At 48.5% G+C, this 12,022-nt stretch overlaps 1 protein-coding gene across 1 annotated transcript; it reads right to left on the bottom strand.

Annotated features, from left to right (window-relative positions):
- On the bottom strand, positions 1-9,379 carry Ina (internexin neuronal intermediate filament protein alpha). The gene is made up of 3 exons (XM_028776249.1): positions 8,279-9,379; positions 1,812-1,936; positions 1-402 (listed from the first exon to the last, which is right to left on the bottom strand). The coding sequence occupies exons 1-3, from the start codon at positions 9,341-9,343 to the stop codon at positions 87-89; spliced, it is 1,506 nt and encodes a 501-aa protein (XP_028632082.1). The 5' UTR covers positions 9,344-9,379; the 3' UTR covers positions 1-86.
- Positions 9,380-12,022: the final 2,643 nt, after the last annotated feature.

The following is a 12,022-nucleotide window of genomic DNA, read 5'->3' as shown; positions in this document are numbered from 1 at the left end:
GAAGGTGTGGTTTGGGAGTGAGCTGTGAATAAGCCAAGTGCATTCCCTCTTAGGCATCAACTGTTTTGTTTTTTTAAGCAATGGCATTACATTTTTTGGCTTGAAATGGTGCTTTCTTCTACAGTTGACTTTTCGGTTTTCTTTGTAGATGTTACCGTTTCCTCTAGTGTTTCTTCAAAACTTTCCCCTATCTGGGATGTTTTCTTAGAGACTTCCTTAGAAGCCCCTTCCTCCTCCTCTTCCTCCTCCTTTTTCAGGGACAGCCCAGTGGCCGAGACTTTGGAGGTTGTAGAACTAAGAATTCTAGGAGGTAGCAAATAACTGGGGTTGGGAAGCGGATTCAGCCCTGAGATGCTTAATCCACTGCTGCTAAATCGTGTCTCTTCGCCTTCCAGCAGTTTCCTGTAAATTCAACAAAGAAAGGCCCTCAGGAATCAGGTTCTGAGTTTTGTTTAAAGAACTTAACCCTTCAGTCCTTTCTCATTTTAGAGACTCCAAAGAGCACTGCAACTTCTTCACGAGACCTCGACGGTAAAACTGCACTGCGTTGGAGATTAGTGTGCACATGAGGAAGCCTAGCCCATTCACAAATTGGTTTCCAGCAGGAAAACATATGACAGCCCCCTTGGCCGCATTACACACCCACTTTTGGCAATTAGAATCTACAAAGCTCTGGAGAGAAGTAATTCCCTAATTAACACCTTAACTGTAAAGGGGTAAGGAAGTGAGAAGACACAGAGGGGAGGGAAAGCTGCTGCCTGGTGCAGCCCACAGTTGAGACCTGTGCCTTTGCTGTGTGTGGTAGCAAACCCATCAAGTGATATAACCTCAGACACTAATCTCCACTCAGCCTAGACTAGACAGCACCAGAGCAGCGCGGCCCCTAATCTTGCTTCTCATAACTCTAATAGGGTTTTTGTTGTTGGTTGTTGGTTTGTTCTTTGGTTTTTGGAGATAGGGTTGCATATAGCCCAGGCTGGCCTTGGTATGTAGCTGAGGCTGGCCTTACCTCCACTTGGGAATATGGGCATGCACCACCATGTCTGGCTCATAACTCTAATAGGTTTTAATCATCCTTTTTCATAAAAGTCAACTCAAGATAATATTAAATACTCTGGGGCCTTATTTTGGAGCAGGTGGTATAAACAGTGGGAAAGAGAAAAAGAATGTGTTGGCTTCTGCAGCACATAAACACTGGAATGCTATAGAGAGAACTGGCACGGGCCGGCATAAGGATGGCGTGCCAGGTCATGAAGTCTTCCATATTAAAATGTCCACACTCATCTGAGGGTGAGCTGGAGGGAGGGCTGCCACTTTCTCACTTGTTTTTAATTAGTTTACTTTTTAATTAATTAATCAATCAACAACATACATATCTCGATGGTAGTTTCCCTTCACTCCTGTCCTCCCAGTCCTTCCCCCATCCACCCCTCCTCCCTTTCTCTTCAGAAAAGGGGAGGCCTCCCATGGATATCAACTGGCCTTGGCCTATCAAGCTGCAGTAAGACTAGGCACATCTCCTACTGAGGCTAGAGGAGGCAGGCTGCCACTTCTTATATTTTTGGTTGTGAGCCCAGCCTTTAACGGCTGAGCCATCCATCTCTCCAGCCCAGGCTGCTACCTAGCAAAGTGAAGCTAGGTTATATTCGATTAGCAGAACTGAGGGGTCAGCAAGGACTATGGGACCGGATATTGATGCTCTCCCCATACTCCCTTGCTGGTCAGAAACAGACTACCTGGAGTCACTGACATAGCAACCCTGTTGCTGGGTGATACATGTTTTGCTAGGGTAAACACGCCCTCCTGTGTACCTGTAAGCTGCTATCTCAATGTCAAGGGCCATTTTGACATTGAGCAAGTCCTGGTATTCCCGAAGGTGGCGGGCCATCTCGCTCTTTGTGTTCCTCAGGTCACTCTCCAGCTGCCCAATGCTGTCCTGGAAAGTACGTATTCAAAACACTTAATCAAAGTAGCAGAGGTCACTGACATTTGTACAAGGCAGGGGCGTCAACCCCGACTACAATTCAAACCACGTAAGAACGGATAGGGTACTTACACAGCGATCTGTGTCCAGCCTGGGTCTGCTTCGTTCACTCTGGGGTAGAGACTCGGTATTTGCATTTTTCCTCTTAAAGACTCATGGGAAATTTAGATGCATGCTGAGGGTTAGGAACGTCTACCAAGGGACACGTGGTTTCATGGACCTTCCTTCTTTGTTTGTTTTTTTTTAAATAACTATTTTTAATTATGTATATGTGTGTATGTATGAGTTCAGGGATCTCCAAATCTACAAAAAGATGTCTGATCCCTTGGAGCTTTGGTTACAGATGGTTGTGAGCAGCCAGGTGGGTACTAGGAAGCAAACTCGGGTCCTCTGGAAGAACAACCAGGGCTCTGAACCACTGACTCATCTCTCCACACCCAAATTTTAAAAATACGTATTTACCATCTCCTTCTTGCTTATTCTGTTTATTTGTTTTTGAGAAAGCATTTCACTCTGTAGCCCTGGATGGCCTAGAACTTAGTAAGTAGACCAGACTGGCTTTGTCTGCTTCTGCCTCCCAGCTGCTGGGATTAAAGGTTATGAGCCACCATTCCAGTGTTCCAAAGCCAGTTAAGAGATAATGAATTCTAGCATTTGCTAAATAAGTTAGTTGAACATCATGGCACATAGGAAAGACCCAATAAATGTGAGCAGCTTTCATTACTGTGAATAACAATGTGACTACCTTAGGTCACCGAATATATCATACCCATTATTAGTGTGTAATGAAAACTTTAAAATGATTTGGCTTTAAATTGTATATAGGTTGGGGCTGGAGAGATGGCTCAGCAGTTAAGAACACTGGCTGCTTCTCTAGAGGAGCTGGTTCAATTCCCAGCACCCACACGACAGCTCACAGCTGTCAGTGAGCTCGGTTCTAGGAGATCCAACACCCTTACTCAAACATGCATGCAGGCAAAACACCAATGCACATAAGATAAAAATTAAAAAAAATAAAGAAAATACAATATTTTTAAAATTATGTATTGGTCTGGAGAGATGGCTCAGTGGTTAAAACACCTCTTCCAGAGGTCCTGAGTTCAATTCCCAGCAACCACATAGTGGCTCACAACCATCTGTAATGGGATCTGATGTCCTCTTTTGGTGTGTCTGAGGAGAGCAATGGTGTACTCATATATATAAAAAATAAATCATTTTAAAAATTATGTCTGTACATATGTATGTTTATATGTCTGTGTGTGTGAGTATAGATGCCCATAGAGGTAAGAGATATTCTGGAGCTGGAGTCACAGGCAGTGTGAGCCATCTGATATAGGTCCTTCATGAGAGCAGCACACACTCTTAACCTCTGAGTCATCTCTCCTATCCTATATACAATAAAAATTTAATGTTGGATAGGTGATTGCATATTCCTCAAAGCACCAGATTTTTTTTAAAAAAAATGACAATTTTGAATGTTTTACATTTATTTATTTATTTGTCTGTTTCTGTGTGTGGGCATGAGTGTATCACAAGACAAGCATGAGAGCCAGAGGACAACTCATAGGCATTGGTTCTGTCTTTCTACCAGGTGAGTTCCAGGGATAAGCATGGCGTATGGTTTTTCCTTCCACCATATATGGTTTGGTTTCAACTCAGGCTATCATGGTTCATGGCCTTACCCACTGAGCTAGCTTTCTTTCTTTCTCTCTTTCTCTTTCTTTTTTTCTTTCTTTCTTTTTTTTTTTTTTGGTTTTTCAAGACAGGGTTTCTTTGTATAGCTCTGGCTGTCCTGGAACTCACTCTGTAGACCAGGCTGGCCTCAAACTCAGAAATCCGCCTGCCTCTGCCTCCCAAGTGCTGGGATTAAAGGCGTGGGCCACCACTGCCCGGCGCTGAGCTATCTTTCAAACATCCCTCAAAGTGATCATTTTGAATAAAGCCTTTTAAGGTGGCAAATACTACTCATCATTGGACATTAAACGAAACAGTCTTTCTCAGCAACCAAGGATTATGAAAATGATGTTATTTTTCTCTAATTTTATGTTTGTTATCTTTTAGATATATTCAGGGTGTCTCTTTCTACCCTAAATGGTTCTGAAGAGTAGTGTTTGTCTTCCTGTTGTAGTTTATTGCTTCTCTTTGTTCTGAAAGATAGCCTGACTACTGGCATTCCTGACAGCGCCTCCCTGCGGTCACCTCCTATCCTCATGGTTCTGCAGGCTTGAAACCCGATTAAAAAATCTCTTTAGAATCACATTAAGAATGGTCAGGCTGAGGGCATCAGTGGGGTCAGCTTTCCAATGTGTAGTTTAGAGGTAGACATTTTGCCTCAGCAGGCTCATCTGGTCATTTATTAGAAACTACTTTTATTTGACAGCTGCTTGCGGAACACGGGACTGCTGGGCACCTGAGCTCTAGACGGGTTCCTTGCCCTTGTATGTTATATGTTTCACATGGCTCCTTTATGGATCACAGTTGGAAAAAAGTGTAACGCAGCTCCTCCCAGAAGGAGCTGACTGAACTGAGGACCACCGACGACGACGGCTCTACGCTCTGGTCTGTCTGTACATTCCTCCCGCACTGGGCTATCTTGCTGCCCTTCACAAGGCCTGCCAAAGATGGCCTCCAGCGGGGAATGAGAGCAGAGCGCTGCAGTCTGCCCCCTCCCCCAACCGTGCTGCTGGAGAACAGGAGAGAGGAGGCACTCCCTGCTCCAGCTGGGGTCTGTCCTGGCGCATCTGGCCTGGAAGGAGGCAGGCTGGGAAGACAACAAAGCAGGGCTGCCCCAGCATCTGCAGTGAAGAGAAGGAAAAACGGTGGGCCCATTTCCTTACTTTGCGGCTAGAAGGGGAGCCCTCAGTCAGACAAGCAGGAGTGCCGGCCCTATGGAATGGAACTACTCCTGTGCATACTCAGCCAGCCCGGGAGAGAAGGTTTTAATGGATGGTCACCCACAGGAACCGCATGCCCTTGTTCTCACCCCTGTGTTTGCTTTATCCTTGAGTTCTATCACCCTCTAAAATCGTACTTTCCTAGAAACTGCAGTGTAGGTCATTACACTCCACAGCCAGTCTGAGAACAAATGGTAGAGCACGTTACTGAAAGAGCACATTCTTAGCAAGTGTGGTGGGGGCATGCCCATAGAGCAGGCTTGAAGGACTAAGGCAGGGGCACTGCAATGCAATCCCAGATCAGGCTACACGGGGAAACCCTGACTCACAAAATAGAATAGAAAGTATATTCCTGGTCCTACCTAAGAAATACTGAATCCACTTCAGGAAAAAAAAAATCTCTTTTAAAAAGCTGCTCCTTGGTTTTGGTATACCATGGGATTTAGATGAGAGATTTAAATTATCCCTGTAAAGGAGGTATTGTAATGGTCCAGGTGATGGTAATAGGGTGAGATAGGATGGGGGCGGGGGGTGGGGTAGGGACCAGATGGAACAGCTTTTAAAAAAATGAGATTTTTTTTCCTTCCCTTGCCATCCTAATTTCAGAAATGGATCTATCAAGCTATAGATTTATATGTAGCCACTGCCATCTCTGGGCTCCCAAGGGCCAGACCCTTTCTGCTATTTAATTAGGCTGGGCTCCAATCTCATGTTGGAGAAGAGGGCAGACTTGGCTTACCTCCCTGGAGAACATTAGCCAGCAGTGATCTTGACTGCTCAGCAAGGTCTTTCAAGGAAAGCCTTGGCTTTCTAAGACGCCCACAGCACAGGTCTGAAAGCCAGTTCTCTCTGAGTCTGTCTCTGCACGGCTTTAGTAACAACTGAAATTCTAATCCAGTGTCCCAGCTATGTAGGGACCAGAGAGTGTCCTTTGCTGGGAAGGAAAGGCTTGTTTTCCCATGCGAAGTGGCTGCCTTTGGCCGGACACTACAGCCTTAGTTCCTCCTATTGTGTGCTTGCTGTGTTACCTTGAATCAGTCTTTGTCCTTTTGAAAGTATACCAAGTGCTTTGTCTTCAAATAGGCTATCAGTTCTCTGGGGCAGGTAAAAATGACTTTAATGTGCACTTTCTTTGTCTTTGAGGGGACTGAAGGTTTGTAATGGAAAAATGTACCCACCACCAGTCTCTGAACCACTAGGAAGGAACACCTCCCGTTACTACTGCAGTGGAGGGGGTGGGGTGGGGTAAAAGGGCAAGAAGACAATGGCTTCACAGTGAGGAGGGTTTCCACCTCAGCCATCATTGAGATTGCTAGGACCAACCAGGAGAGGCAGGACTTAGTGTTTGCAGGTCTAACTGTGAGCCCCACCCCAGCTGTGGGTCCCAAGGGGTAGGAAATAGCTTTGTGCTGTCTGGCCTCCTCCTCCACTCCCTCAGCAAGTCCTCCCAAGGCTAAAGCTGATGAGGACAGCACAGAGATGCAGAGCCTGCAGTTTCTCCTGCCTCTTGTTTCCTGCAGACTGTGTCTAGACAGCCCTACTATTTTCTAACACAGAAAGCTTGTATTTTAGAACAAATAAGCCAGAGTAAGGGGTTAGGAAGCCAAAGGAGAGTGCAGCAAAGCCCAGTTCGGCTGTTTGGGGTAGGTGAGTTATACTTTTTGTAGAAATACTAGTCCTCAAAAAGAATACCTAATTCAACATTTGAATTAAGTGTGATTAATTCAGATCATCCAGGACCTAGGACACATACTGAAAAGCTCAACTTACAGATTTTGTAGCAAAACAGGAATATTTATTTGAATAAGACTGTACTATCAGACTAATGAGGCTTTTTCCCCTTATGAAAGGAAGCCACTTATAATGGACAGTAAATACCTGCAAATCAATAATTCTTTTGATTCTGACAAAATGGTACTTTTGGAATATGTCATTTGTTGGTTCTATTTTTTATTAATGTTCCTCAAACACATTAATTTCATCAAATGTAAAATTCAATCCTAGCTAGGACAAATTACTTGAAGTTTCTGAAATTACTGTTATATTCTAAAGAGCTTTCATTGTTCCTTGTACTTAAACCATCTAATTTTGTCGGTTTTTTTCTATATCTTTCATTTGTCCTGTCTTCTGTCTCTGAGCCTTTTGTAGTCACAAGCTAGCACGTTCAATGTAGTGAAACTGAGGACACAGCGGGCTTTGTTGTGAAGAAAGAGCCAATCATTACCTTCACAGAGCTTACAGGGCAGGGAAAGATGAAAAAAAAAAAAGTCACCTATAACAAAGAAACCATCTCTGTAAGTCGCCACGTGCCTGTAAGTTGAAAAGATGGTAAGGTAATGGGAATTTCCAAGTGAGACCTCACAGCCGGCAAAGCAGATTAAAAGGTTTTTGTTAACTGCAAAGCTACCTTGGAGGCAAAAATTGATGCTGTCTAGAAAATGAGGTTTGACTTCAGTTAGCCGGGACTTATTGTGTTACAGAATTTTTTTTTTTTTTAAATGAAGCAGTTAATTGCATTGAGGCCTAGAGTTCCTAACTGGGACAATTTGGAAACATAATGAAGCAGGAGCCATTTCTGCGGTGGGAGGAACATGAGATCAGCACCTCGGACAGCGCCCTAACCGGTCACCAGCAGAACTGGCTCAAGCTTGCTTAGTAGATGGACAGGGAACCGCGCGTGTGCGTGTGTGGGTTTCTTGGGGGGGGGTGCAAGGGTGGGGCAAGGGAGTTGTCACTAGCTTACTTATGCCGGATCCTACTCCTTTTTTGGAGCAAAACTCAAGAAAATGACCCTTGTTTCTAACCGTAAAGCTGACTGTACCCTATAAATATCAATTCTAAGGCTCAGAAAGGGCTTTTCAAAGCCAACCAAACAACCCAGATACTTAAGGACCCGCTCACACAGAGGCCGTAACCTGTGCCCTCTGGGGACACTTTGGATCGGCACTGTTCTGATAGTGTGTCTGTACTCTTGGTGACAGGAAGGCATGGTTAGATTTTTTTTTTTTGACTCCTAGAAAGATTAAAGATTCCTTTGTTACAAGAGTTCAGACAAGAGACTGGGGGTGGAGTTGTAGCTCGGTGTTACAGCATATGCCTAGTATACGCATGAAGACTTGGGTGTCGGTGCTTAAAACTCTCCCACCCCCCAAATTAGAGTGCGGAGACATCAACGGATTGAAGAGCTTGCAGGCACGTACAGTTGACATTTGAGGCTGCATGCATGAGACTTTGTGATTTTTTTTATTTGTTTGTTTGTTGACTGGATGCCTCTAGTCAATGCTCCTCTCTCTCCGCTTCCCTCCCGTGGTTTCCTAGGGCCCCAGTTTACAGGGAGTGAAGCTATCTATGTGCGGAAAAGGACAGGGCATCCTTTCCTATGCAGCATCCCAGCCCTTACCTGGTAGCCGGCCACCTCAGCACTGTGCCGCTCCTCCAGTTCCAAGATCTGCCTCTCCAGGGACTCATTGGCTCCGCGCAGCCCCTCTATCTCAATGGTACGTGCCTGGAGCTGGCGCCGGTACTCGTGGATCTCCTCTCGGCTGGCTCGGATGGCTTCGGTGCTGCGCGCAGCCTGCTCGTTCAGGTTGGCGAACTTGGACTTGTACCACTCTTCGGCTGACTGCAGGTTCTTAGCGGCCAGGGACTCATACTGGGCGCGGATCTCCCTCAGCGCTGAAGTCAGGTCTGGTTTAGCCACAGCCACGTCCACCTCGGCGGCGGCTTGCGAAGATGCCTGCAGCGTGGCCAGGAGCTCGGCCACTTCCTCGTCGTGCACCTGGCGCACGAAGGCCAGCTCGTCCAGCAGCGACTCCACCTTCTTCTCCAGATCCAAGCGGGCCAGAGTGGCGCCGTCCACGTCGCGCTGCTGCGCCTTCAGGGCGCGCTCGGCGCCTTCGCGCCCGCGGCTCTCCTCCTCGCAGCGCGCCCGCAGTCGCTGCACCTCCTCGGCCAGCCCGTCGCGCTCCAGCAGGGCCTGCGCGCGCGCCGAGCTCGCCTCCTCCAGCTGCGCGCGCAGCTCGCGCAGCTCGCGCTGGAAGAGCTCGCCGACGCGCGACGGCTCGGCGTGGCGCTGGCGCAGCGCCGCCAGCTCGGCCTCGAGCGCACGGTTCTGCGTCTCCAGCTGGTGCACCTTCTCGATGAACACCGCGAAGCGGTCGTTGAGGCCCTGCAGCTGCTCCTTCTCGTTAGTGCGGATGATCTTGTACTCGTTGGTGCGCGCCGCCGCTTGGCTCAGGTCTAGCCCGTCGGAGGCCGGCAGGCGGCGGTAGGCCAGGCCCAGGCCGAGAGACGAGGCCGAGGAGCAGGCGGCGGTGGAGGCCACATTGCTGCGGGACAGCGACTGCGAACGGAAGCTGCCCGAGCCTCCGGGCCCGGACAGGCGCGCGGAGAGGCGCGAGCCGTCCCCGAACACCTTGCGGTAGGAGGAGGCGGAGCACAGGTAGTGCTCCGATCCGAAGCTCATGGTGCCGGGGTCGGGGCCGGGTGCTCGGCTGCGGCGGGACCTGGCGAGGACGCGAAGGTGCGGCAAGGCTGGGTGCGGCGGGGCGGTGTGCGGGGCTTTTAAGGCGCGGGGCTGGGGCGACGCGCTAGGGGTGGAGCTTCATCTTCAGATCTAGCGGGGAGAGGAAGGGGGAGCCTGCGGAGGCGGGGGAGCGCAGTGCCACCGCAGCTGCGCGCCACCGACCTGGGCCGTCCCTGTCCGCTGCGCCTGTACCCCAAGAATCCGCCTTGGGAATGACCTGAGGGGAGGGAGTGCCCAAACAACCTTGGCTTCCTGGCCGAGAGCACTCAGCTCTTTGATAGCTTTAGAACCTGTCCTTCCTTTTCTGCTTTTATCCCCCCACTGAGAGCAGGTTTTTCTGAAAGGTGTCCTCTGTTCTCATCCGCATCCCAGAGTTCCCAAGGGTGAGGCCCTGTTCCTCCCCACCCTTTTCAGGGGGAGCGAGCATCCCCCTCTTTATCTCCTGGCTTAGGCGGCTCCTGGTTCTCTTCGGAGAAAGTGGGTCCACTTGAGAGAGCATCCCCCAGCTCCGCAGCCAGAGGAGATGGGAGGATTCGCAGAGACCGTGAAATGCTCGGGGACATTGGTGAAGAATAAGAGGCTGATTTTCCAAGGGTGCGAAGGGTTACGGGGAGGGAAAGAGGCCAGGCCTGGAAAAAGACAAAGCGTTGAGAATTAGCAGGGTTTATCTCTAGACCTCCAATCATGGTGCATGCGAGGACCGCAGGGGCGTAGAAAGGAGGCTTTGGTTTAAACAAAGACCAGAAACAACAACAAAACACATTAGATTTAAAAATGTTTCAAAATGGATTTTTAGTCAGGAGGTTTCATTTAAAAAGAAACTGGGTTGATTTTGACCTTTTAATGACCAGCCCCTGCCGCTCTTGAAAGCAGAAGGTTTAGGATGACTGCGGTGGGCGGAAGTGAGTGCCTTTGTTTAAGTGCGGTGTTCCTCACAGCTCCCAGCACTTCAGAGTCACCCTTCTCACCTCGTTTTTTTACCCCCATCCATCTGGCCCTGTATTCAGAGCACCATTTTCTGTAGGGATTAGTCTTTGGACCAAAGATACAATTCCAGGGTGAGGGAGAAGAGCCGGGCTGACAGAACTGGCCGTCCTCGCCACACCCGGTGAGGACAGAGTGAGAATCTGAGGGATGGATGGATCGGTTGTCTGAGTTTACCTTCCAGCCTATGGTACAACTCAGGTAAATGTGAGAGCCCTTTGCTTTGTAGTTCAGAATTCCAAACTTACATTTGTTTGTTTGTTTGTTTTGAGACAGGGTTCTCATTCTGCTCCCCCAGTAGCTAAATTGGCCTTGCTCTCAGTCTAAGCTCTTTGCAATCCTCCTGCCTCTGCCTCCCAAATGCAGCAGTTAGCAGTGTGGCCCACCACAGTTGGCTCTTACCACATTTTTTTTTTTATCTTGGGGTTCTAGAACAAGTTTTGTTTTACTTCATGAGAGCCATGTATTACAGGACTCTGAAAGTAAGAGAAAAGTAATTTTATGAGACTTTGGAGCATATCTCCTGGCTCTATGCCACAGCTGTCCTGTCTCTTTACCATTCACCAAAAACCTGGGCTAAAAACAATGCTGGGGTCTTTTGGGATCTAAAAGACTCGCATGCTGGAAGACACTAGCCCTGGTGAGGAATTACAGCCTGGCAGTCATTGTATAGCTCCTGAGTGTGGTTGTCCTTCCTCTGGCCGGGTTTCAAGATGGCTGTCATTCCCGGCCCGAGGCAACCAATAAGCAAAGGCATACATTCTTTCCAACTCTTGTTATGTTTTACAGCCAGAATAGGGGTAAGTGGGCTTCAGAGAATTTTGGTCAGTAACAGATGGTCGGGTTTATAATTTGAAGATCATTGGACTGAGAGGTGATGGGTTTGAATGGGGACCCTCCCTTACTTACTTTGGAAGAGTGACAGTTCTGCGTCTCCTCTCCTGGTGGTGGAAGGCTGAGTTGGTACACGTGATTGTGCTGTTCCTTCTGCTTCTGGATAAGGAGATCCTCATCATCAGTGTTTTCTAATATCTAAGTATGTATGTGCACCACTTCCTGGTATCATTGGAGGCCAGAGGGGTGTCAGAATCCCTGGAACTGAAGTTACAAGACAGTGTCGAGCCACCATGTGGGTGCTGGAATCGAACCTGTGACCTCCGGGAAAGCAGCCAGTGTTCTTAACCCACCGAGCCATCCCTCCAGCCTCAACATCACCATTTTTCTTCAGATGGGACACTGCTTCACATCCACGACCGACGGCAGCCTGAGTAGAGCTTAAAGACCACAGGAAACCACGAACCATGGTGTGCACAGGCTCCGTGGGAGAGACCTAAGCCAGCCCTGCCAGTGCCACGGCCTGGCGTGCAGGACTGCAGAAAGTGGAACATAGTCCAAGCTCTCTCTGCACTGGCGTTCCAGTCTCAGGTCAGCCATGCTTCTCAAGGCTGCCAGCATTGTCTGGTGTTCTGGTTGGGCTTCTGCCTTTCTTTTCCTTTCAACAAAAGCTGCTCCCAAAGACACAGACGGATGCAGAACAGAAGAAAGGTGAAGCAGATGGCTTAAAACCCAGCTGACGGGCAAACGGGCAGTGCTCTTGAGAAGGGCGGGGTGGGCTGCATTTTACACTTCATCGAC

Source organism: Grammomys surdaster, unplaced genomic scaffold (assembly GCF_004785775.1).
Source record: "Grammomys surdaster isolate TR1022 unplaced genomic scaffold, NIH_TR_1.0 66, whole genome shotgun sequence".
In the NCBI taxonomy this organism is placed as follows: Eukaryota; Metazoa; Chordata; class Mammalia; order Rodentia; family Muridae; genus Grammomys; species Grammomys surdaster.
This window is presented reverse-complemented; position numbering and strand designations above follow the sequence as displayed.

Excerpts from the sequence above, each read along its gene's own strand:
- Ina (XM_028776249.1), bottom strand. The coding sequence starts at position 9,343 with ATGAGCTTCGGATCGGAGCACTACCTGTGCTCCGCCTCCTCCTACCGC. Across the intron at positions 1,937-8,278 it reads CTGAGGTGGCCGGCTACCAG|GACAGCATTGGGCAGCTGGA; the intron begins GTAAGGGCTGGG and ends CGTACTTTCCAG. Across the intron at positions 403-1,811 it reads ATTGAGATAGCAGCTTACAG|GAAACTGCTGGAAGGCGAAG; the intron begins GTACACAGGAGG and ends TTGAATTTACAG.